This window comes from Oncorhynchus nerka, linkage group LG10, assembly GCF_034236695.1.
Source record: "Oncorhynchus nerka isolate Pitt River linkage group LG10, Oner_Uvic_2.0, whole genome shotgun sequence".
NCBI lineage: Eukaryota > Metazoa > Chordata > Actinopteri > Salmoniformes > Salmonidae > Oncorhynchus > Oncorhynchus nerka.
The window spans coordinates 64,434,544-64,462,117 of NC_088405.1; the positions used below are offsets into that span (position 1 = coordinate 64,434,544).

Genomic DNA, 27,574 nt, shown 5'->3' on the forward strand with positions numbered 1-27,574 from the left:
AACAACATTTCACCGCACATTTTGTTTTTTATTATTATTATTTTTTTCACCTTTATTTAACCAGGTAGGCAAGTTGAGAACAAGTTCTCATTTACAATTGCGACCTGGCCAAGATAAAGCAAAGCAGTTCGACAAATACAACGACACAGAGTTACACATGGAGTAAAACAAACATACAGTCAATAATACAGTAGAAACAAGTCTATATACGATGTGAGCAAATGAGGTGAGATAAGGGAGGTAAAGGCAAAAAAAATGCCATGGTGGCAAAGTAAATACAATATAGCAAGTAAAACACTGGAATTGTAGATTTGCAGTGGAAGAAGACAAAACGGATGGCACTGTGATAGACTGCATCCAATTTGTTGAGTAGGGTATTGGAGGCTATTTTGTAAATGACATCGCCGAAGTCGAGGATTGGTAGGATGGTCAGTTTTACAAGGGTATGTTTGGCAGCATGAGTGAAGGATGCTTTGTTTTGCGAAATAGGAAGCCAATTCTAGATTTAACTTTGGATTGGAGATGTTTGATGTGGGTCTGGAAGGAGAGTTTACAGTCTTACCAGACACCTAGGTATTTGTAGTTGTCCACGTATTCTAAGTAAGAGCCGTCAAGAGTAGTGATGTTGGACGGGCGGGCAGGTGCAGGCAGCGATCGGTTGAAGAGCATGCATTTAGTTTTACTTGTATTTAAGAGCAATTGGAGGCCACGGAAGGAGAGTTGTAAAGGCATTGAAGCTTGCCTGGAGGGTTGTTAACACAGTGTCCAAAGAAGGGCCTGAAGTATACAGAATGGTATTGTCTGCGTAGAGGTGGATCAAAGACTCACCAGCAGCAAGATCGACATCAATTATGTACACAGAGAAGAGAGTCGGTCCAAGAATTGAACCCTGTGGCACCCCCATAGAGACTGCCAGAGGTCCGGACAGCAGACCCTCCGATTTGACACACTGAACTCTATCAGAGAAGAAGTTGGAGAACCGGGCGAGGCAATCATTTGAGAAACCAAGGCTGTCGAGTCTGCCGATGAGGATGTGGTGATTGACAGAGTCGAAAGCCTTGGCCAGATCAATGATTACGGCTGCACAGTAATGTTTCTTATCGATGGCAGTTAAGATATCGTTTAGGACCTTGAGCGTGGCTGAGGTGCACCTATGACCAGCTCTGAAACCAGATTGCATAGCAGAGAAGGTATGGTGAGATTCGAAATGGTCGGTAATCTGTTTGTTGACTTGGCTTTCGAAGACCTTAGAAAGGCAGGGTAGGATAGATATAGGTCTGTAGCAGTTTGGGTCAAGAGTGTGTCCCCCTTTGAAGAGGGGGATGACCGCAGCTGCTTTCCAATCTTTGGGAATCTCAAACGACACGAAAGAGAGTTTGAACAGGCTAGTAATAGGGGTGGCAACAACAATTCGGCAGATAATTTTAGAAAGAAAGGGTCCAGATTGTCTAGCCCGGCTGATTTGTAGGGGTCCAGATTTTGCAGCTCTTTCAGAACATCAGCTGACTGGATTTGGGAGAAGGAGAAATGGGGAAGGCTTGGGCGAGTTGCTGTGGGGGGTGCAGTGCTGTTGACCGGGATAGGGGTAGCCAGGTGGAAAGCATGGCCAGCCGTAGAAAAATGCTTATTGAAATTCTCCATTATAGTGGATTTATCAGTGGTGACAGTGTTTCCTACCTTCAGTGTGATGGGCAGCTGGGATGAGGTGTTCTTATTCTCCATGGACTTTACAGTGTCCCAGAATTTTTTGAGTTAGTGTTGCAGGAAGCAAATTTCTGCTTGAAAAAGCTAGCCTTGGCTTTTCTAACTGCCTGTGTATAATGGTTTCTAGCTTCCCTGAAAAGCTGCATATCACGGGGGCTGTTCGATGCTAATGCAGAACGCCATAGGATGTTTTTGTGTTGGTTAAGGGCAGTCAGGTCTGGGGAGAACCAAGGGCTATATCTGTTCCTGGTTCTAAATTTCTTGAATGGGGCATGCTGATTTAAGATGGTTAGGAAGGCATTTAAATAAAATAACCAGGTATCCTCTACTGACGGGATGAGATCAATATCCTTCCAGGATACCCCGGCCAGGTCCATTAGAAAGGCCTGCTCGCTGAAGTGTTTCAGGGAGCATTTGACAGTGATGAGTGGAGGTCGTTTGACCGCTGACCCATTACGGATGCAGGCAATGAGGCAGTGATCGCTGAGAGCTTGGTTGAAGACAGCAGAGGTGTATTTAGAGGTGTATTTAGAGGGCAAGTTGGTTAGGATGATATCTATGAGGGTGCCCGTGTTTACGGCATTGATAATTTGTGTGAGATAGAGGGCATCAAGCTTAGATTGTAGGATGGCTGGGGTGTTAAGCATGTTCCAGTTTAGGTCACCTAGCAGCACAAGCTCAGAAGATAGATGGGGGGCAATCAGTTCACATATGGTGTCCAGAGCACAGCTGGGGGCAGAGGGTGTTCTATAGCAGGCGGCAATGGAGAGAGACTTGTTTTTAGAGAGGTGGATTTTTAAAAGTAGAAGTTCAAATTGTTTGGGTACAGACCTGGATAGTAGAACAGAACTCTGCAGGCTATCTTTGCAGTAGATTGCAACACCGCCCCCTTTGGCAGTTCTATCTTGTCTGAAAATGTTGTAGTTTGGGATGAACATTTCTGAATTTTTGGTGGTCTTCCTAAGCCAGGATTCAGACACAGCTAGAGCATCCGGGTTGGCAGAGTGTGCTAAAGCATTGAATAAAACAAACTTAGGGAGGAGGCTTCTAATGTTAACATGCATGAAACCAAGGCTATTGCGGTTACAGAAGTCATCAAAAGAGAGTGCCTGGAGATTAGGAGTGGAGCTAGGCAGAGGAAAAGAGGAGGAGTAGGATAAGGCTAAAAGCAATGAGAATTGGTCGTCTAGAACGTCTGGAACAGAGAGTAAAAGGAGGTTTCTGGGGGCGATAATATAGTTTCAAGGCATAATGTACAGATAAAGGTATGGTAGGATGTGAATACAGTGGAGGTAAACCTAGGTATTGAGTGATGATGAGAGAGATATTGTCTCTAGAAACATCATTGAAACCAGGAGATGTCATCGCATGTGTGGGTGGTGGAACTAATAGGTTGGACAAGGTATAGTGAGCAGGACTAGAGGCTCTACAGTGAAATAAGCCAATAAACACTAACCAGAACAGCAATGGACGAGGCATATTGACATTAAGGAGAGGCATGCTTAGTCAAGTGATCAAAAGGGTCCAGTGAGTAGTGAGGTTGGTTGGGGTCACGGCGATTCAGACAGCTAGCCGGGTCATCGGTAGCAAGCTAGCATAGGATGGAGGTCTGTTTTTAGCCACCTCGTTTCCGTCGGTAGGATTAGTGGGGTTCCGTGTGATAGAGGATATCAATCCAATTCGCAAAAAATAATAAAAAAACAGATATAGTTATAGAGGCCCAAGAAAATAGAAAAAAATAGAAAAATATATATATATCTGGTGTATGTGACAAAAAAATATCATAGCAAGCGCCATGCTTTTCTTGCATGCTGTGTAAGAGTCGGAGGAACAAAACGACTGCAGAAGTCACAGTTCAGTAGATAAAGGTCAGGTCATGCTATGTTGTAAATATGTTGTTTGTTGTTCCTGTCTGTTGCTTATTTATCATCCAATGTGGACTGTATACTGTACATACTCTGACATGAGCCCAAATCAATACATTGCAAATAAAGGAAAGCCGCAGGTTCACTCAGATGTTTTCACTGTCATGGTGTTAACCAAAACCCACACAATAGGAGGTTCCTGCCATAGACGTTGTATATTGTATTGGATATTAACAGGAATTAATCTGTCCTAAATAATATTGCGTAAATATTTTCAGTCAACCTGCAGTAGGTTTTCCTGCAATTTATTGAATAGAGGAGTTTGTCAATGAATCTGCAAAGTCTTCCCTGCCCGTTTATGTCAAAGGGAAGTGAAAAATATCAAATATATGGAAGAGCGCAATCTGGTTCTCACAAAGAGAAGACTCTTTGCATCTGAAAGAAACATTTAGCTCTAAGCCCCTTATTCCGGAATCAGGTTTCGATGTCTTTATCCACCATTGTTGCAACAACAACAAAAAAGATTCCCTTTTCACCAACACTTCTGCTAAATGACAATTCTTCCATGGAATTTATGGTTTGCAAAAAAGGAATATGGCTAACCCGGATTTACATCAGCATAAAGGATGGTTGCATTACGTTGGCAAGACCCTGGCAAGACATTGCTAACTTGCTATTATCTTCTATTATTGAAAAAAACAAGAGAACTTGTATGATATATTGATCAGTAAACAGGGTTCTGTGTGGGTGGGGGGAGGGAATGGTGGGTATTTTATTTTATGCCTTGTCTTTAGTCCTAACCGTTGTCTCTTGTTTTCTTTACCATAAAACAAATACAAATGTAGCCACACAACATTTAAACAGTAGCAGTATTCGAAAAAGATAAAACAAACGTATAGCTCAGTTGGTAAAGCATGGCTTGCAATGCCAAGATAGTGGGTTAGATTCCCGGGACCACCCATCTATAATGTAGGCATGTATGACTGTCAGTTGCTCTGGATAAAAGCATCTGCTAAATATACAGTATTCTTATACAGTAGAAAAGCTCTTTCACCACACCATATTGCCTATGTGACTAGCAGCATAAATGTTGCTTCCTAGGTTGGTGATTGGCTGTAGACCAACAGTATCTTGAAGTATGTTGACGTCAGATATTACCCTGAAAAACCCTGATGACACATCATGTAGATATCTGAGATGCATATGAGATCTGAGATGCATGGGTTGATAAATTACTTGGGAATGGGGGAAATATTGTAGGTGTTCCATTATCACAATTACTGATCAACTTTGGTTATTATCAGTGGCTGTGGTGCTGTTGGGGTGGAGGAGGGGCAGAGACATTGGACTCAAGACTGTGGACTAATCACATTCATGTGATCAGGGGGGGAGGGGTTCTGCATAATTGTGCTTTTGTTGGAGGAGAGAAAAGGGAAAGCAAGGGCATTCATTAGGGAACGATGTAAGGGGAGGAGGGGTTGGTCATGTGAAGCATTTAGCCCACTACTTACCCTAAAGGAAGACAGCAATTGAGATAAGCCTTAAGTGGTGATGTAGTGTGTGTGTGTGCGTCAGAGAGTGAGAGAGATCAAATGTTTTTATTTATAAAGCCCTTTTTTACATCAGCAGTTGTCACAAAATGCTTATACAGAAACCCAGCCTAGAGAGAGAGCGTGTGAGAGAGAGGGCAATCAAAGTTTAAATATATTTTAGGCTGTTGAAACATTGAAATGGGCAATGTTACATGGGTCATGTTTCCTGCTCTATGGCTTTAATTTGTGTGAAGTTTGCCATTGACCGTACGATAAGTATCGGTCTCCCAGACACAGAGGTTCCGGTTACCTCAATGGAACACATCTTGTCACATCTGCTCCTGCCACGCCCTCTAGTGCTCATCCGGTGTCTCCTTGACCTGCCGCCACTCCCCCAGTGCTCTCTCCCTCTCTCTGTGTGTGTGTGAGATTGTGTGGGAAGAGACAGGTGTGCTGGAGTCAGAGCAGATCCCCACCAGCTGAAACCTGTTCCATAATCAATACCTCTACAAATACTCAGTCCTGCCACTTCCACACTGCCAGATCGTAATCTCTGCCCATTCAGTCCATGTTTGATAACATCGTTATCAAATATCAACAACAATTGTATGCTGATATGATTGGATTCTTACCACTCCAAGCATTTTGCGTACATAGGCCATATCAGTGCGCAAATAGGCTGGGACTAGAAACCTGGCATTTCTAACACCAGGCAGGTAAATGTCTAATAGAAAAGAGGGGCCTTAGCTGTGGTAGGCACCGAAGGCTGGAAGTATCTTCATCCCTCCGTCCGTTCCCGTTTGTAAATTAGACTCATAAAAAGCTTCACAACAATGTTGCTAATAGTCCATGGAGATCCAAGGAATGAACGGTAAAATAGAAAATAGTAGGATAGAGAGAATACCGCTGGCAGACACTATCAGCAGAAGAGACTGACGAGAGTAAGAGTGTAGCCTGTTTACCAAATAGCCAGCGGAGAGAAAGGATACGACACACCATATAAAACACAAGTCACTGCACAGGTGTAACCCAAACAATAATACCTCATACAATAATAAGGATTATAGCGACTCATATGCAACAAACAATAAATAACACAGTCATCAACAAATGATTTGCAGCAGTCTATCTCCGTCCCTCCATCCATTCCCGTTTGTAAATTAGCCCCACAAAAAGCTTCACAACAATGTTGACTCCATGGACATCCAAGGAATGAACGGTCCCAACAGGTTCCAAGCACGCCGAAAAACAAACAAGACATGCAGAGTTGCACATACAGTCAAATCTGCCACGCCAACCTCGGGCTCTCACACACAGCCGGAAGAGCCATATTTACTTCATCCTTCCTGACAACTGGTGCACTCTTAAAGTGTCAGCGCACAGTGAAGGCTCCGTGCAGGATTTCTCCACAACTTAATTAGGGAAGGGGGGATTCATGGTAACACGTATGACAGGCACTGAAGTGCAATAGCCTAAAAGTCATTAGATTAGCTTTTATAACACATAAACCAATATACATCTATACAGGTTTTTAAAAAAATTAAATACAAGTCATCATGTATTACAATGAAATACTGAATGAATGCATAATTGCTAAATAATCCTTCATCTGTTAAAGGTAAATTAAAAGGCTACTAAAATGTGCAGTTTTGTCACACAACACAATGCCACAGATGTCTCAAGTTGAGGGAGAGTGCAATTGGCATGCTGAATGCAGGAATGTCCACCAAAGCTGTTGTCATCAATCTACACACAATATCTCATGATGACAAAGCAAAAACAGGTTTTTAGACATTTTTGCAAATCTATTAAACATAAAAAACAGAAATACCACATTTACATAAGGATTCAGACCCTTTACTCGGGACTTTGTTGAAGCACCTTTGGCAGCGATTACAGCCTCGAGTCTTCTTGGGTATGATGCTACAAGCTTGGCACACCTGTATTTGGGGAGTTTCTCCCATTCTTCTCTGCAGATCCTCTCAAGCTCTGTCAGGTTGGATGGGGAGCGTCACTGAACAGCTATTTCCAGGTCTCTCTAGAGATGTTATACAAACAACAAGTGTGCGGTTAAATTGGCAAAAAACACACACATTTCTCTCCACAGGACCATAGGGTGAGACAGGGATGCAGCTTAAGCCCCACCCTCTTTAATATATTTATCAATGAATTGGTGAGGGCACTAAACAGTCTGCAGCACCCGACCTCACCCTACTAGAATCTGAAGTCAAATGTCTACTGTTTGCTGATGATCTGGTGCTTCTGTCACCAACTAAGGAGGGCCTACAGCAGCACCTAGATCTTCTGCACAGATTCTTTCAGACCTGTTCCCTGACAGTAAATCTCAGTAAGACAAAAATAATGGTGTTCCAAAAAAAGGTCAAGTTGCCAGGACCACAAATACAAATTCCATCTAGACACCGTTGCCCTAGCGCACACAAACAAATTATACATAACTCTGCCTAAACATCAGCGCCACAGGTAACTCCCACAAAGCTGTGAATGAGCTGAGAGACAAGGCAAGAACGGCCTTCTATGCCTTCAAAAGGAACATAAAATTCGACATACCAATTAGGATCTTTAATTAGCCTTTATGGTTGTGAGGTCTGGGGTTAACCAAGAATTCACAAAATGGGACAAACACCAAATTGAGACTCTGCATGCAGAATTCTGCAAAAATATTCTCTGCATACAACTTAAAACACCAAATAATGCATGCAGAGCAGAATTAGGCCGATACTGACTAATTATCAAAATCCAGAAAAGAGCCGTTTAATTCCACAACCACCTAAAAGGAAGCCAAACCTTCCATAACAAAGCCATCACCTACATAGAGATGAACCTGGAGAAGATTCCCCTAAGCAAACTGGTCCTGGGGCTCTGTTCAAAAACACAAACAGAACCCACAGAGACCCAGCACAGCAACATAACCAAATCATGAGAAAACAAAAAGTAATTACTTGACACATTGGAAAGAATTAACAAAAGAACTGAGCAAACTAGAATGCTATTTGGCCCTAAAGAGAGAGTACACAGTGGCAGAATACCTGACCACTGTGACTGACCCAAAACGTAAGGAAAACTTTGACTATGTACAGACTCAGTGAGCATAACCTTGCTATTGCGAAAGGCCATTGTAGGCAGACCTGGCTCTCAAGAGAAGACAGGCTATGTGCCTACTGCCCACAAAATGAGCTGGAAACTGATCTGCACTTCCTAACCTCCTGCCAAATGTATGACCATATTAGAAACACATATTTCCCTCAGATTAAACAGATCCACAAAGAATTCAAAAACAAACCCAATGTTGATAAACTCTCATATCTACTGGGTGAAATACCACAGTGTGCCATCACAGCAGCAAAGTTTGTGACCTGTTGCCACAAGGGCAACCAGTGAAGAACAAACACCATTGTAAATACAACCCATATTTATGTTTATTTATTTTCCCTTTTGTACTTGAACCATTTCCACATCGTTACAACACTGTATATAGACATAATGACATTCGAAATGTCTTTATTATTTTGTGACTTCTGTGAGTGTAATATTTACTGTTCAGTTTTATTGTTTATTTTCCTTTACTTGCTTTGGCAATGTTAACATATGTTTCCCATGCCAATAAAGCCCTTGAATTGAATTGTTAAATCGGGTTCAAGTCTGGGCTCTGGCTGGGCCACTCAAGGACATTCAGAGACTTGTCCCGAAGCCACTCCTACATTGTCTTGGCTGTGTACTACCTGTTGGAAGGTGAACCATCACCCCAGTCTGAGGTCCTGAGCACTCTAGAGCAGGTTCATCAAGGATCTCTCTGTACTTTGCTCCATTCATCTTTCCCTCGATCCTGACTAGTCTCCCAGTCCCTACTGCTGAAAAACATCCCCACAGCATGATGCTGCCACCACCATGCTTCACCGTAGGGATGATGCCATGTTTCCTCCAGACGTGACACTTGGCATTCAGGCCAAAGAGTTCAATCTTGTTTTCATCAGACCAGAGAATCTTGTTTCCCATGGTGTGAGAGTCCTTTAAGATGCCTTTTGGAAAAATCCAAGCAGGCTGTCATGTGCCTTTTACTAAGGGGTGGCTTCTGTCTGGCCACTCTACCATAAAAGCTTGATTGAAGCTCTTAAAGAGGCAGTGTAAAATGTTAAATATACATTTACATTACATTTAAGTCATTTAGCAGACGCTCTTATCCAGAGCGACTTACAAATTGGTGCGTTCACCTTATGACATGCATGCATCTCAATAGGCAGTGCTTTTACACAATGTAGAAACCTAAAATTCCACAAATGACTTTATAATTTCCATGACAGGTTTTTGTATCAACATTTCAGCTTTGTACAATTAACAAATTTATTTACAGGGTTAAATATGAGTTTCTAGAGCACAACATATGCTTCAAAAGTATCTAGAATTCATATAGCTCAATATGCTAGGCTATATCTCAATCAATACTTTGTTATTCTGGTGCGCTTAGATTTGATGTTTTACGCTTGACTTTAAATTGGGAGCACCAGTGGTATCATTGAGCCCTGCACACACGTTTTCAGTTGTGTTTTCCGGCATATTGTTGGGCTACTCATAGTTTGAAACTCGCTGACATATCAAACAGAAACATTACCTTCATAATCTGTGTCGTTGTCATCACCACCCAATAGCATAAAGATAATTATTATGGACGACCAGAATGTCGACAGAATTGAGCGGTTTCCGGCTGCTGTCTAACCCGAGCCGTGGGTGTAGCGACAGCAGGAGAAGCGAGGGGCAGCGGGATAAGGCAGGCTACGAGCCTTTCGGAAATAACCTCTAGCTTTCTCTTTCTTTAAGTTTGTACATTACTCAAATCTGGAACTGTAAGTAAAGATCGATTAACTTTGCGATGGCAACGCACTCCCTTTGGACTTGTTTGGTTGCAACTGTAGGTTTACTCTGGGGTGTGACAGTACTGTGTAAGTGTTTATATTGATAGGTTTTTCTCACGGTCAGGAACACTGCTCTTGGCATTTGCACCTCTCGGTGTAGACTATTCATCAGTGGTGTAAAGTACTTTAGTAAAAATTGTATAAAGTACTACTTACGTAGTTTTTTGGGGTATCTGTACTTCACTATATTTTTGACAACTTTTACTTCACTACATTCCTAAAGAAAATAATGTACTTTTTACTCCATACATTTTCCCTGACACCCTCGTTACATTTTGAATGATTAAGAGGACAGGATAATGGTCCAATTCACGCACTTAACAAGAAAACGTCCCTGGTCATCTGTTCTGCCTCTGATCTGGCTGATTCACTAAACACGTGTGTCTTGATATGTAAGGTACGTGTGCCATTTTTTGATGTAGTTCTGTCCTTGTCTATTCATGTGTTGTCAAGTTTCATGTTTTGTGTGGACTCCAGGAAGTGTAGTTGCTACTTTCGCAACATTTTTTTTTCTTTGTATCATTACGACACATGTTGTTTCTATTGTTCCTGCGAGGCAGGTGGCATTTTTCTTTTTATAGGCGCTGCGAAAACGTTTTAAACATTGTTACAATTTTTGGTGTTAAAGGCACTACATGGTCAATTTGATGTCTGCATTGGCCATGCAGGATTAATGGTGATATGGCCTCTGCAGAAGTTAAGGCATTCATACTTCTTGCGCTTCGCGGAGCAGCGCAGAGCTGTTGTGGAGGAAGTGAGTTTGTGTTTATAGAGGATCTCCCGCACTCGCCTATCAACCAATTTTTTTTTTTCAATGCGGAGGAGCTGAGTGAGCCCTCGGCATTGTTACACATTTTGAGAGACGCATGGCTATGCGTTACGGAGCTCAATTTTGCCTCTGTGTGCCTCTGGAGGCTTCGCAATTGTCACACAATCCATATGGCGCCTCCGAACATATTTTCGGATCAAGCATAAACGGTCTCTTAGAGTTTACACATCCAATAAACTGCACCACACCACTAGTGATTCAGGAATCATCTCTATAGCCATCCAGCTAATTACTGGCTAAACAAAATGACAAGACCTTCTGAAATGTTGGAGTCCGTTTCCGGATGCTTGGCACAGGAGCTCAGCCAAGATGGCACGATGTAAAAAGGTTGCACCGTTTTCTCACACGAGTCTCCTCATTGCCCCACAGCGAAATGATCCTACAGTTAGGCTATTGTTTATATGTGTATTTCACACTACGTTGAGGTCAAAATCAGAGTGTAATGCTTGTATGGATGTCAACCCCCAACACATGTTAATGTCATCGTCATTAATCAACTGCATTACAGTTAAACTACTTTGACTACCACCACCGACTTCTGTATGCTAGCTATGCTACCCGTTTATATGAATAGAGCAAACTTCTAAATGTTATGCAGCGAAAACAGTCAAATGTATCCAAATCCTATTTTAGTGACCACATTGTGGGCCTGTTACAATACATCAATCATGACAGATTTGACATATCTGCTTTGTTAGATCAAATTAGTTGAATGTGCGCCAATCCAGCGTTCTTCAATGCCATGGTCTGTATTCCAATTACCTTTTTTTTTTTACCACATCTATCCCCATAACCTCCCAGATATCTTTCCAGGAGTTCAAACTCATTATCGTGTCTTTGAAATCCCTACACAAGGTATCATAAAGATGTTTTTATTTGTGAACCTGTTCGTCAGGGTTCTCCATGTTTGTTGTGAAGGAAGGGAATTTGTGTTTATCCTCGATATACCTCCCCCACCTACTGAACACTAATCATGTCTATGCAGAGACCTCCTCATTGTTAAAACATGTGGGAGGCGCATGGCATCGCCACCGCAAGCCTCTGGAGGATCCGCAATTGCTTCACAACCTCCATCTGGAGCCGGTGATCCACGTAGCCAGATCAAGCATAAATGGGCTTTTATGGTTGACACAGGGTGGCTCTAGCCTTGTGGGCGCCCTAAGTGAGATTTGGTTGGGGAGGATTTCGAACTTGTACCTTGTGTATTAATATCTAATGCTCAACTTCTAGCTGCAAGGGGCCCTAAGCGACTGCTTTATGCCTGGAGCCAGCCGTGGGTTGACATGCCTCGATGTTAATCATGTAAATTGAAAATGGTTCATTGGGTGCTTTTAGCAAATCGGTCACTGATTATTCAAGTTCCTTTGGCCTTTCAAGTGTTGAATCCTTTGAAATAGTATGCTTTATAGTCCCTATGGGTTTTATGCCACCCATATTTCATAATATCATGGTTTCCTTCCTTCCTTCCTTCCGCAGTGAGTTGTAATGAGGAATCAAAGCTGATTGGGGACCTGTTCAGAGGCTACAACAAGAGTATTTGTCCAGCAGTGCACCCCACAGACAAGGTGGAGGTGCAGGTCAAGCTGATTCTCACCAACATCATCTCCCTGGTGAGACAGACCACACCTGCTGCAGCATAACAATACAACACACTTACATTAGATGCCAGTACAAAAATGTATGCACTGTAAGTCACTCTGGATAAGAGCTTCTGCTAAATGACTCAAATGTAAAACCAAACATATTACACACAGCTGCACCCCAACAACACAATACACATTCTGTATGGATGACATATACTGTCGGGGTGGCAGGGTAGCCTAGTGGTAAGAGCGTTGGACTAGTAACCGGAAGGTTGCAAGTTCAAATCCCAGAGCAAATCTGTCGTTCTGCCCCTGAACAGGCAGTTAACCCACTGTTCCTAGGACGTCATTGAAAATAATAATTTGTTCTTAATGTGCCTAGTTAAATAAAGGTTAAAAAAAACAGTTCTGTACTTCCACCATGCAGGGTGCACTACTATCACATGTCAAACTGAAATAGACAAATGTCTTCATCAGACAATCATATTATCTCCTCTGAAAAGGAAGAGACTCTCACAACTAATGTCTGGATTGTGAGTGTTTCTCTCACCAATCTTATCAATTCATTTATCATTTGTTTCTTGCACACTTTGACTAGATTCTGTTTTTTCCTTTCTCCTACTTTGAGTTTTTTTCATCTCAATGCTCTCTTCTCCCTCACTCATCTGTTTTCTCCTCTGTTCCTCCCCCTCTCTTGTCTCTCCTCCTCCCAAAGCAATGGAATGATATTCGCCTAGCCTGGAACACCTCTGTGTATTTTGGCATTGAAGTTATCCGTGTGCCTTACAACACAGTATGGCTCCCTGAGATCGTCCTTGAGAACAAGTGAGCCAGTAGAGGGCTCTCATATTTTTCCTCATTCTGATTTCCCCCCCTTTTCTGGCTCTGTTTTGCTTGAACTCTTCTCATCGCACCCTACCCTTTCACCTCCTTTCTTCCCCTCCTCTCTTCCCCCTCTGCAGCATTGATGGCAAGTTTGATGTGGCCTACTATGCCAATGTGTTGATCTATTCCAGTAGCTACATGTACTGGCTGCCTCCAGCGATCTACCGCAGCACGTATAGAGATCACCTACTTCTAACCTCCCCTTTGACTACCAGAACTGCACCTTGGTCTTCAGGTCAGAGAGATACAGTGCAAATGAGTTTGAAATCATACTGGCTGTTGACGCAGAGACCAACAAGCCTATTGAGTGGGTGGACATTGATCCTGAGGCCTTCACTGGCAATACACACTAATGTTGCAACATCTTGTTTTTATGATTTTCCAAATCAAATCGTATTTGTCACATGCGCCGAATACAACGGGTGTAGACCTTACCGTGAAATGCTTACTTACAAGCCCTTAATTAACCAACAATGCAGTTATGAAAATATTTACTAAATAAAGTACATTTAAAAAAAAAAAAATTGTATGTTTGTGGTGGTAAATAGGATAGTCTTGAACTGTTTATTTTCCAGTGATTGCATGTTGGCCAATAGAACGGATGGTAGAGGCATGTTACCCACTCACCGATGAATTCTCACAAGGCACCCTGATCTGCGCCCCATGTATCTCCTTATTTTCTTCATGCGAATGACTAGGATTTGGGCTTTTATATGTCCTTCACGTCAGATTATATAGCATTATATCCTTCACGTCAGACTCATTAAAGAAAAAGCTTTGTCTAGTTCGAGGTGAGTAATCGCTGTTCTGATATCCAGAATCTCTTTTCGGTCATAAGAGACGGTAGCATCAACAAATAAGTTACAAACAATGCAGAAAAACACACAAAATAGCACAATTGGTTAGGAGCCTGTAAAACGGCAGGCATCTCCTCAGGCACCATTCTTTAAATAAATTATATTTCAAAATCTACCTCCCCCTAATAGATTCCCACCACTACTCAGGTCCTGCATGTGTGACACAAATACTGAATATACAACTTTGTAGTTTCTCAAAAGCAATATGTATGACTCCAACACCATAAAGTTTGCTGAGGACATGACGGTGGTAGGGCTGGTCGGCGACGAGGCTGCCTATAGGGAGAATGTCAGAGACCTGGCAGTGTGGTGCCAGGACAACAACCTCTTCTTCAATGTCAGCAAGACAAAGGAGCTGATTGTGGAATACAGGAAAGGAGGTGCGAACACGCCCCCATCCACATTGGGGCTGTAGAGGAGCGTGTTGAAAGCTTCAAGTTCCCCGGTGTCCACATCACTAAGGAATTATCATGGTCCACTCATCAACACAGTCCTGAAGAGGGCATGACAATGCCTCATCCCCCTCAGGAGGCTGAAAAGATTTTGCATGGGCCCTCAGATCCTCAGTTCTACAGCTACACCATTGAATGGCTGCATCACCGCTTGGTATGCTAACTGCTTGGCATTTGATCTCAAGGCACTACAGAAGTTAGTGCATATGGCCCAGTATATCACTGGGGCCAAGCACCCTGCCATCCAGGACCTCTATACCAGGCGGTGTCAGAGGAAGGCCCAAAAAATTGTCAAAGACTTCTTCCAACCAAGCCGCAGACTGTTCTCTCTTCTACCGCATGACAAGCGGTACCAGTGCACCAAGTCTGGAACCAACAGGATCTAAACAGCTTCTAATCCCAAGTCATTAGACTGCTAATCAAATGGCTACCCTGACTACCTGTGACTCTTTTTTTGCACTAACTCTCTTGCAGTGACTACGCACACATACTGGACTCTACCCACACACTAACCCATACTTACGCTGAGATCCCAACACACACACACGCATACTGACGCAACACACATTCACACTCACCAAGTACGCTGCTGCTACTGTTTTATTTATCCTGTTGCCTAGTCACTTTACCTATATGTACATAGCTACCTCAATTACCCCGTACCCCTGCACACGGACTCGGTACTGGTACTCCTTGTATAGAGCCATGTTATATTTACTCTTTATTGTTATTCACTGTGTATTTATTCCTCATGTCACTTTATATTTGACTTTCTTTTTCTAATCTGAATTACATGGTTGGAAAAGGACCTGTAAATTAGCATTTCATTGCTAGTTGTGGTGGAATTATTCTAATCTGAAGTACATGGTTGGAAAATGACCTGTAAATTAGCATTTCATTGTTAGTTTTGGTGGAATTATTCTAATCTGAAGTACATGGTTGGAAAAGGACCTGTAAATTAGCATTTCATTGTTAGTTGTGGTGGAATTATTCTAATCTGAAGTGCATGGTTGGAAAAGGACCTGTAAATTAGCATTTCATTGTTAGTTGTGGTGGAATTATTCTAATCTGAAGTACATGGTTGGAAAAGGACCTGTAAATTAGCATTTCATTGTTAGTTGTGGTGGAATTATTCTACTCAGAGACTTAGATTTCCTCAAAACAATTGAACTTCATTATTTAATGACTGCAGTAATGGAACGTTAACAATCATCTAATGGTGTAGTGTTAAAGCCCAAATAAACAGGATTCGGTTAGAACTATTTATAGTCTTCCTGAGTGCTTGTGACAAGGAACAGAAATTATACAAAGATACATTGTGCTCTCATGCAACATACATCAAGATTTACATGGCGCTAAATATCTGTCTAGTTCATTTACTACTTGTTTATACAGAAATACTAATGCAACCTAGAATACTACATCCTTAAATAAACTGGACATTGGTTCTCCCTGTTACCAATAGACAGACACTAATCGTGGAATGGAATGCAGTGTTTAGGTTCTCACCAAGCCATCGTAAATCTGAGGATTCTCTCTTCACACAGACACATGAGTCCTAAGAACCCTATACGGTTGCCTCTAGAAAAAAGACAATGTTTTAATATAGCTACAAGACCATGGTGCTTGCCTACGGAGCTGTGAGGGGAACGGCACCTCACTACCTCCAGGCTCTGATCAGGCCCTACACCCAAACAAGGGCACTGCGTTCATCCACCTCTGGCCTGCTCGCCTCCCTACCACTGAGGAAGTACAGTTCCCGCTCAGCCCAGTCAAAACTGTTCGCTGCTCTGGCCCCCCAATGGTGGAACAAACTCCCTCACGACGCCAGGACAGCGGAGTCAATCACCACCTTCCGGAGACACCTGAAACCCCACCTCTTTCAGGAATACCTAGGATAGGATAAAGTAATCCTTCTCCCCCTCCCCCCCCTTAAAAGACCTAGATGCACTATTGTAAAGTGGCTGTTCCACTGGATGTCATAAGGTGAAAGCACCAATTTGTAAGTCGCTCTGGATAAGATACATTCATAATGTAAAAGTAATGTGATTAACTTTAATGTTGTAATTCTACGACATCGTCTAAACCTGTTGACGAAGCATGTGACATAACATTTGATTTGATTAACGGTTAACTGTAAACAATTGACAACCCATCAACAGGTCAAATCCTAATGAAATGGCTTCTATTGATTCCAGTGTGTCTGTTTCCACCCTGTTAGAGAACGGTGAGTGGGCCATAAAGCACAGGCCAGCCAGGGAGCTGATCAACTCACGCTACACTCCTGATGACCTGGAGTACCAGGAGATCTCCTTCAACCTGGTCATCCAGAGAGAACCTCTATTCTACATCATCAACATCATCCTGCCCTGCTCACTCATCTCCTCCCTGGTCGTCCTGGCCTACCTCCTACCTGCACAGGGTAGGTTGCAACACTGCTGCTGATTGGTCAGTGGTGTAACTTAAGGATACAGGAAGATGATACAGTATGCCATCAACAACTGATGTTAGCAGTTGTTCTGTTAGTGTTACAAGTGTTTTTTTCCAATATTGACTATTAAATCAAATGATTTATATTTAAAGCAGCTATCAGCAGTTGAAACAGTAAAGCGTCCTCCCTGCCCCCTTTTCAGTAAAAAGCTGAAACAGAGCTATGGATGCAAGGACTGACCATCCATGGTATCAGAATTATAGTTAATGTTCTGAGGTTATGTAGTGTTTACGTTTGTTTTACTTCAATGTTTGTAAACAAAGTAAGTTTATATTTTGGATTCTGATGGGATACGAATGCTTATGAGGCATCAATAAGTTATTCAAGAATCAATGGGTACATATCATTAATTTATGAGTCCACAGATGGATGTAGCAACTGCAGATTACCCCTTTTATGCTCTAACATAGATTTCATGGTTCTGAGTCTCAAACTAGAGAATGCACTGTATATTGTCGGATTAAAGTTGGATTCTGTTTGCTAGATTACAAATTGACCACAAGAAACCCAAACAGATAATGTGACTAAAACAACTTCAAACCTTGCTTAGGCTACATTTGTTTACGATCACATCACTTTATTATGCTTGGGAATAAATAGGCCTATTTGGGATCAGATTTCCAAAATGTTTACCACTTGGAGCTGATTTGGAGCTGTCCAACAAAAGTTTTTTTGTTGCTCAGAACACTTGGTAGGCCAAATAAAACCATCTGTATATTATGTCTGTTGTCGTCTGATGATTATGGGAAAAGCACTGCACTCCTGTCTGTACCCCTCTGATTCTCTGTTGTCCTCTTCATAGATTGGGGACAGAAGTTGACTGTGTCCATCTCTGTCCTGCTCCCTCAGACTGTCTTCCTATTTCTTATTGCTCAGAAGGTCCCTGAGACATCTCTCAATGTCCCACTCATTAGCAAGTGAGTTCGAATGTACCTGGGTGTGTTTGTATGAGGATTCTGTGTGAGAGACTCCATATAATAGTCACTGCATTCCTTTCTCAGCTTCAAATTCATGCCCTCATTAATGGGATTCTTCAGTCTCTTTCTTACTGCCTTCCTCCATACATTTATGTAACTCCATAAGAGAGCCAAATCCCCTCTACATCAACATCGGTCTGTTCTTCTCTTCCAGGTACCTGAATCTTTGTCATGTCTGTGACCACACTCATCGCCACCAACCAAATCGTGGTGGGTACATCTCCCTCCGCAGTCCCAATACCCACACACCATGTCCCACACACCATGTTCCACACACCATGTCCCACACAGCACATATGTATACATTGAAAAGCAAAATGATTTGTTTAACCACAAATGGGTGCTAAGTGGCATAACAAAATCCAGGTCCAGTACTTGTGTGGGTTTGAAAGTTAAATACTTTATTGCATAGGCCAAGTCATGATTAAAATACAGTGCATTCTGAAAGTATTCAGACCCCGTAACTTTTTCCACATTATACATTTATGGATTTTCTCCACAATGACAAAGCAAAACAGGTTTTTAGATTTCTTTGCCGATTTATTAAAAATAAAAACAAATACCTGATTTACATAAGTATTCAGACCCGAAATTGAGCTCAGGTGCATCCTGTTTCCATTGACCATTTGGAAAGGCATACACCTTTCTATATAAGATCCTTATAGCTCCAAGACAGGATTGTGTCGAGGCACAGACAAATGGCTGCAGCATTGAAGAACACAGTGGCCTCCATCATTCTTAAATGGAAGAAGTTTGAAACCACCAAGACTTTTCCTACAGCTGGCCGCCTGGCCAAACTGAGCAATCCGGAGAGAAGGGCCAGGGAGGTGACCGAGAACCCAATGGTCACTCTGATAGAGCTCTGTGGCGATGGGAGAACCTTTCAGAAGGGCAACCATCTCTGCAGCACTCCACCAATCAGGCCTTTATGGTAGAGTGGCCAGACGGACGCCAGTAAAAGGCATATGACAGCCGCTTGGAGTTTGCCAAAAGGCACCTAAAGGACTCTCCGAACATGAGAAACAAGATTCTCTGGTCTGATGAAACCAAGATTGAACTCTTAGGCCTGAATGCCAAGCATCACATCTGGAGGAAACCTGACACCATTCCTACGGTGAAGCATGATAGTGGTAGCATCATGCTGTGAGGATGCTATTCAGCGGCAGGGACTGGGAGACCAGTCAGGATCGAGGGAAAGATGAACGGAGCAAAGTACAGAGATCCTTAATGAAAACCTGCTCCATAGTGCTCAGGACCTCAGACTGGGGTGAAGGTTCACCTTCCAACAGGACAACGACCCTAAGCAGACAGTCAAGGCAACGCAGGAGTGGCTTCGGGACAAGTCTCTGAATGTCCTTGATTGGCCCAGCCAGAGCCCTGACTTGAACCTGATCTAACATCTCTAGAGAGCCCTGAAAATAGCTGTGCAGCGACGCTCCCCATCCAACCTGACCAAGCTTTCGAGGCTCTGCAGAGAAGAATGGGAGAAACTACCCAAATAAAGGTGTACCAAGCTTGTAGTGTCAACCTACAAGAAGACTCAAGTTTGTAATGGCTGCCAAAGGGACTTCAAAGTACTAAAGGGTCTGAATACTTATGTAAATGTGATATTTCAGTTTTTTATTTTGTCTAAAAATCTGTTTTTGCTTTGTCATTATGGGGTAGTGTGTGTGTGTAGATTGAGGGGAAAAAATAATGTTATCCATTTTAGAATAAGGGTGTAACTTAACAAAATGTGGAAAAAGTCGAGGAGTCGGAATACTTTCCGAATGCACTGTATACCAACGCATACCTGCTAACACTTGTTTGTTCACCCGTACCCAATTGCTAATAACCACCCGCAAACGCCGACTATGTGATAAAGTGAAAATCTTTCATCCGCAACCAACCCTAACCCCAAATATAGAAAATGCTCTGTCCAGTCAGATGGCAGAATAATTTTTTGACAGGCCTTCTTAGACTGGCATATGTTTCTGATAATAAGTTTCTACATTTTGGTAGGCTATTTGTTAATCCACTTGTCTATTATTAGATACAGGTGGCTTCTCTTCTGTACTTTGACCTAGAAGAGTAAATATACCCCATGCTCACCAGAATACATTGATAGAATGAATGCTTCAAATCAGTTGACATGGCAAAGCTCTCTTTCATCTCTGCTTCTCTCATGTGGCAAAGACATGTATTATTAGGGGCCAGGGAGAAGATGCAATAAAAACAATCTGTTTAAGGAAATGAAAAGCTGTTAAAACGAGCCAACATGGTTGAAATACTATCAGCTTTTATGATTCTTATAAAGATAGCACCTTTACAGACTGTTCTGGTCCTTCTATTAATTTTCAACACCATTTCACAGCTTTTCTCTTACTGAATTAAACTCCGATATTGTCCCTTTTGCCTCAGTGCTTCAATGTTCAACTTTTTAAGCCTAAATTCCCAAAAGCATTTGGCAATTGCCGTGTTATTAGCACGCTACAGTTGGGCCCTAAAGCTTCGGGTAAATACCAACGTCAGATAGAAAAACCTTAGTGTAGCCTATAGATCTGAATTGCACAAGAATTAAAACATTTGTTTTGGTGTTATGGAACCCAGAAACAGTTGTGCCAAACAACATTTGACACAGGTACGTGCACAGATGGGGCTCTACCTGTACAGAGCACATGCCCCTTTGCCCTTCCAGTCTCCAAAGTGCCCTTTTCAGTGGTGTTATAATTTCCCCCCAAATGTTTATTTAAAAAAAAAATTAAAGTTCTGTCGTGGTTGTTCTGAACCTACTGTCAGCAAGTCCTCATTAAATGATCATCTATGCTTCAGAACCAACAAGTTGCATATCTTAATTGTTGCCCAATGACTTCATCAACGTTGGAGCATAAAGCAGGGCATGCTAGTGGTGCACGCGTCAGCTGTTTGTTCACCGGCCCGCAATTGCTAATAACACATCTGCAACCACCCAACTATGTGTAATAAAGTGGAAATCTGAGAACCGACCCTAACCCGCAAATATAGAAAATGCATGGTAGGCTAGAGATGGCAGAATGTTGGGGGAAGATCTTTTTGCCTGATTTTAGATATGTTTCTGCTTCTAATTTCCAACATTATGGAAGGCTATTTGTTAGTCAACTTGTCTAGAATTAGATACAGGTGGCTTCTCTTCTGTCATTATGTTGCCCGAAGAGTAAATAAACCCTTGCTCACCAGAATGTTATAAATCGATAGAATCAATGCTTCAATCTAGCTGACTTCGGTAAAGTTCTCTCTGTCATCTCTGCTTCTTTCGTGGAGCAAAGAAGTTAAGAGATCTGGGAGAAAATGCAATAACTCAAATCAGGAAAGATTTTCTGTGCAACATTTCCAAATGACATCAGTTTACCCGGTTGTAAGGGAAGCTGTGAAAACGACCCAACATTTTTCTGATAAGATTTCATTTCGGCTTGGATGCATATATTGTGATTGAAATACTATCAGCTTTTATTGATGCTGATAAAGATAGGTACTGTTTATAGGTGCTAACTGTGCATTGGCATTCTCTAAAGATGAAAAAAGATTTAGTTTCTATTTAACCCTTCTGAACAGTAGGCTTCAGTTCCCTCAACATGAACTTTTTCTGCCCGTTCCCAAATGCATTTGGCGATTGGCGTGTTGGCTATTTGGCACGTGTACAGTTAGGCCTTAAAGTTTAGGCTAATGCACGAATGCAGATAGCCTAAAATAATGAAAGAAAAACCTCAATCTAGTTTAAGATGTATACATTGCACAAGAATTATACATTTATGGATTTAAGGTATTGTCTTTATCCAACCCGCCCTTCATCCACACAATATTTCATGACCCTCAACCCGCCCTTCATCCACACAATATTTCATGACCCTCAACCCGCCATTCATCCGCACAATATTTCATGACCCTCAACCCGCCCTTCATCCGCACAATATTTCATGACCCTCAACCCGCCCTTCATCCACACAATATTTCATGACCCTCAACCCGCCCTTCATCCACACAATATTTCATGACCCTCAACCCGCCCGCCATGTGGATATAACCACTGGGTCTGCGGTTTGAGTCAACCCGAACAATTGTCTACCTGGCAATTTGATTGATCATTTTCATATTTCAGATAGGCCTAGTGTGGGTGGCTACTGGCTATATGTCTAAAGATAAGCAGCTGTAACATTGCACTGCCATCAATATTATGGGACAAAGATATAACATATTCTGGCAAAATTCTTATGACATTTGTGAGGAAGAACTGGGCTATCCAGCTGGCAATGAGCGCTTTGCAGAAAGGCATGATAGTGGCCACAAATGGAGTTGGGTTGGATATAGTAATGGTAGGCTACAATCTTCTATTTTGACTGGTATTGTGTTGGTCGTTGTTAATAAGTGCAGAATTTGAGTTCAAAATAGTTTAGCAAAATAGTTTACTAATCAGATTGTTCTGCTTTCCCTTGTAATAATTGCTCAACGAGTCTGACCGCGGCTACGAGAACCATTTTTTTGGGGTGCCCTGCAGCCCTGCTTTGAGATGTAGTTATGTATATTATCCAGCAAGCCACTTTTTTGAATAGATGTCTGGGTTCATTTGAACTGGTTTTAAAAAGCATTTGGTTGTATTTGTTCTTGTAAATAAGTATCACAATCAATAGGAAAAGGAGAGAGGATAAAGATTAGCACTGTGGTCCATCACCAGCATATGTGTAGGTGACTGTATGTCTCTGTTACCCTCTAGTGGATGGCATTATGAGCACCACAGCCATCCTGTACAAGAGCCTCGCCCAAGCTGCTCCTGAGATCAAGGAATATGTGGATGCCTGTAACTTTATCGCTGAGAGCACAAAGCAAGCAAATGACATTGGGTCAGTAAGTATTGCTTTTATTCTGGGGATGTAGGTCAGGTTTTGGTTCAGTTTCATTTCAATTCATTCTGTTCAGGCCCATATTCACAAAGCGTGCTGATCTAGGATCATGCTCTTTTTGATCAAATAAATTATTACACTCAAGTGAGACACTTTGAATACAGGCCCATGATGAGCTGAGGGTTAAGAAATCCTGATAGAACCGTGTGGGTTATTGTCTCCCCACTTCTGGCTCACTGTTAACTGTCCCATAGGAAATGGAGAGTTGGGTATTGATCGGGAAGATGATTGACAAGGTGTGTTTCTGGGTGGCCATGGCCCTCTTCTCCATCGGAACTGTCGCCATATTCCTCACGGGACATTTTAACTCAGTTCCTGAGTTTCCATTTCCTGGGGAAAACAAACAATACCTCCCCAGTTAGGAGGACAAGGCAACGCCCCTTCTCTTAACTTGGTCACAGATTATATGAATCCTCATCATTGTCTTCATATCATTGAGACTTAAGTTGTCTTGCTCATTTCTTCACTTACAGTGCATTCGGAAAGTATTCAGACCCCTTGACTTTTTCCATGTTTTGTTATATTACAGCCTTATTCTAAAATGTCTTATAGATCCCCCCCCCCTCAATCTACACACAATACCCCATAATGACAAAGGAGAAACAGGTTTTTAGAAATTTGTATTTAACCTTTATTTAACTTTATTTAAAATATCACATTTACATAAGTATTCATAGCCTTTACTCATTACTTTGTTGAAGCACCTTTGGCAGCGATTACAGCCTTGAGTCTTGTTGGGTATGACGCTACAACCTTGGTACACCTGTATTTGGAGAGTTTCTCCCAGTCTTCTCTGCAGATCCTTGAAAGCTCTGTCAGGTTGGATGGGGAGAGTTGCTGCAGAGCTATTTTCAGGTCTCTCCAAAGATGTTCGATCGGGTTCAAGTCCAGGCTCTGGCTGGGCCAATCAAGGACATTCAGAGACTTGTCCCAAAGCCACTCCTGCGTTGCCTTGGCTGCGTGCTTAGGGTCGTTGTCCTTTTAGAAGGTTGAACCTTCGCCCCCAGTCTGAGGTCCTGAGTGCTCTGGAGCAGGTTTTCATTAAGGATCTCTGTACTTTGCGCCATTCATCTTTCCCTCAATTCTGACTAGTCTCCCAGTCCCTGCCATTGAAAAACATCCTCACAGCATGATGCTGCCACCACCATGCTTCAACGTAGGGATGGTGCCAGGTTTCTTCCAGACGTGATGCTTGGCATCCAGGCCAAAGAGTTATCTTGGTTTACACCAGACCAGAGAATCTTGTTTGTCATGGTCTGAGAGTCCTTTAGGTGCCCTTTGGCAAACTCCAAGCGGGCTGTCATGTGCCTTTCATTGAGGAGTGGCTTCTGTCTGGCCACTCTACCATAAAGGCCTGATTGGTAGAGTGCTGCAGAGAGTTGTTCTTCTGGAAGGGTCTCCAATCTCCACAGAGGAACTCTGGAGCTCTGTCAGTGACCATTGGGTTCTTGGTCACCTCCTTGGCGAAGGCCCTTCTCCTCTGATTGCTCAGTTTGGCCCGGCAGCCAGCTCTAGGAAGAGTCTTGGTGGTTCCAAACTTCTGGATGCCACTGTGTTCTTGGGGACCTTCAATGCTGCTGAAATTTGTTGGTACCCTTCCCCAGATCTGTGCCTCGACACAATCCTGTCTCTGAGCTGTACGGATAATTCCTTTGACCTCATTGCTTGGTTTTTGCTCTGACATGCACTGTCTACTGTGGGACATTTACATTTACATTTAAGTCATTTAGCAGACGCTCTTATCCAGAGCGACTTACAAATTGGGACCTTATATAGACAGGTGTGTACCGTTCCAAATCATGTCCAATCAATTGATTCTACCACATGCGGACTCCAATCAAGTTGTAGAATCATCAATGGAAACAGGATGCACCTGAACTCAATTTCAAGTCTCATAGCAAAGGGTCTGAATACTTATATAAATAAGGCATTTCTGTTTTTTATTTTTAAAAACCTGTTTTTCGCTTTGTCATTATGGGGAATTGTGTGTAGATAATGAAAAATATATATTTAATACATTTTAGAATACGGCTGTAATGTTACAAAATGTGGAAAAGGTCAAGGGGTCTGAATACTTCCCGACTGTACTGCTTACTTATTAGTCTTTTTGGCAGTAGATGACTGAAAATGCCATCGTCTTGATATCATGTCCTCCTATTTGATAAATATTTCAAACTGTGTTTTGTGTTTTACCCTAACCATCTCTTGTTACACGTGTGTATTCTATTTTTTAGTAAGCCATGTGACATGAACATGCCAAAATAAATAAACAGTTTGAGGCAAAGCAGTTGTGATTTAATTCAGTAAGTCTGCTGTGGGCTTTGCTTGGTTAGAACAAAATGAAGAAGCCAGATCTCGGTTTCAGCCCTCACACTGCCTTAGGATGAAGTGCAGGTCTCCTATACCCTATAGAATACTTGTCTGTCTTGTATCTCACTGTATGGTGATGTATATGTGACACAGGTCTTTACTGATGGATATAATGCAATTTGTAATGTAAGAAGACCATAATACTCTAAGAATATTAGATTTAGCTAGTTACTTTATTTTACACACGATACATTTACATGGTTAATGAATTGTTCTGTTTAACTTGTACAAAATAATGATACAATGAACCAGACACTTAATTCAAAGTTAAACTGAGGCCTTGCTTTCCTTTCTGCCCAATTGGTGCCTCATTTATAAAATGTTATATAATTAAACAATTCACTTTTGTATACAATTAAAACACCTATGCTGCTGATGTTGGCATACACAAATCATCATGATCCACAATTAGTTTGTTTTACATTATGTCATTGGATATGGAGTTTTCGCATCAAGAGGATGTGTTGGATGGTACATAGTCAGCAAAAACATTGGAGATTCAAACCATTACTGGAACGTACTGTGTTTTACTGTTAGTATTTTATGTTATTAATACTGTGAAAATTAAATAAATACTTTTTTTTAAATCAAAAGACTTGTGGTCATTGAGAGGGTGCACATACAATATGTGGCTATTAAATCTTGAAATGGCAGTTTTTTAAATATAAGACAATGTTGAAGAATAAGGTTAATGATGATCCGCCTCAAAACACTGCTTGACTGATTCCAAGGCTTAGCTAGAATAATTTGTCCAGCCCTTTGGGAACCCAAGCACAGTTTAATTTCCCAAGGATGATTAAATGGAGCGATAGCACAGCATGCAACAGAACAGTTTGAAGGCAGTTTTAATATTAAAGTCAAAGTAAACATTTCAACACCAGACAGCAGCAACAATTCCACATGCAAGTACGGCTGTATTGCTTCATTTAGTCTACTACTGTCATGGTTACATTTTTGTTTCACTGTAGAGTATTCTTTAAACCTTTCGAGGCATATTAATGGGAAGCGGTATCTGATCAAGGAGTGTAGTGTGTACGGTGCAAGTAGTCTACGTGTTTGCATATAGGGGTGGCCTACATTCTACTTGATCACCCCACTATAATTATGCTACTTTTGAGTGAATCCGAATCGGCTACACACCTTCAAGATCACATTTTGATGTTGCTTTGGGCAAGAAATTAGGTTTAATATAACAAAAGATTTTCTGGTCTTTCTATTGTGTCTATACATTTGTTTATGTATTTAGAATATTACAATGTCATTTGAGATTAAAATCTCTTTTAGGTTCAACACAATTGACTGTTTCTACTGAGTGTAGAGGGTGTGGTCTGACTCTGACCACTATGACTAGACAATGTCTGCTGACTCACCCAAAGATCTTCTTTGTCCTCAATTGGGAGAAAATAACATTTCAATTCAATGTCAGAGTTAATCTCTGTTCTTCAACTCCAGAGACTATGCCTCAGCACTGTGGATTGAAAGCACTTGGACAACTCTAAATAACTTCTGTGCATCCATCCATGTCAATGTCAAAACTCTCATGCATGTGTTTAATTTGAAAGTGTGAGAGAGCTGATAATGAATCTAACATACAAACTTTGATACAACAAAACTGTTCTTGATTAAAAAAAAAGTGTCACATAGTGTATTTTAAACACTGACCCAATTCCCCTGCAGTAGGTACTACAAGGTCCAATTCAATTATCTCTGAGTGAAAACAAAGATATTACTACCCCAATATTGGAACCTCTCATAGAGTTAAAAAGCAATAGGTAATCAAATATGCTATTTTCCCAGATCTTTAGGACTTGTTCCTCCACAGCTAGGAAGGGATTTACAGCAGCTGTAGGGGTATCTAGTCTCCTTAATAATTTTAAATGTAACCTTAATTCAACTAGGCAAGTCAGTTAAGAACAAATTCTTATTTACAATACACCGGACACCGCTGGGCCAATTGTGCGCTGCCCTTTGGGACTCCCAATCACAGTGATGCAGCCTGGATTTGAACCAGGGATTGCAGTGACACCTCTTGCACTGAGATGCAGTGCCTTAGACTGCTGCACCACCCAGGAACCATGTGCTCCCAACATTCCTCTGGTTTGGCTTCTGGACCAAAGCCCCAGTTGAGACATGTCCCTTTTGTCTCAGTTCAACAGTACTCATTCATTTTGTGTGAATGAGGAGGAGG

At 41.8% G+C, this 27,574-nt stretch overlaps 1 protein-coding gene across 1 annotated transcript; it reads left to right on the plus strand.

Annotated features, from left to right (window-relative positions):
- Positions 1–12,115: 12,115 nt before the first annotated feature.
- On the plus strand, positions 12,116–25,979 carry LOC115136268 (acetylcholine receptor subunit gamma-like). The gene is made up of 9 exons (XM_065023361.1): positions 12,116–12,131; positions 12,335–12,468; positions 13,157–13,266; positions 13,404–13,561; positions 16,857–17,057; positions 17,929–18,043; positions 18,258–18,313; positions 22,830–22,960; positions 23,211–25,979. The coding sequence occupies exons 1-9, from the start codon at positions 12,116–12,118 to the stop codon at positions 23,376–23,378; spliced, it is 1,089 nt and encodes a 362-aa protein (XP_064879433.1). The 3' UTR covers positions 23,379–25,979.
- Positions 25,980–27,574: the final 1,595 nt, after the last annotated feature.

Coding starts and splice junctions, on each gene's coding strand:
- LOC115136268 (XM_065023361.1), top strand. Junction 12,469..13,156: donor TCACCAACATCATCTCCCTG/GTGAGACAGACC, acceptor CTCCTCCCAAAG/CAATGGAATGATATTCGCCT. Junction 13,562..16,856: donor AACTGCACCTTGGTCTTCAG/GTCAGAGAGATA, acceptor CCACCCTGTTAG/AGAACGGTGAGTGGGCCATA.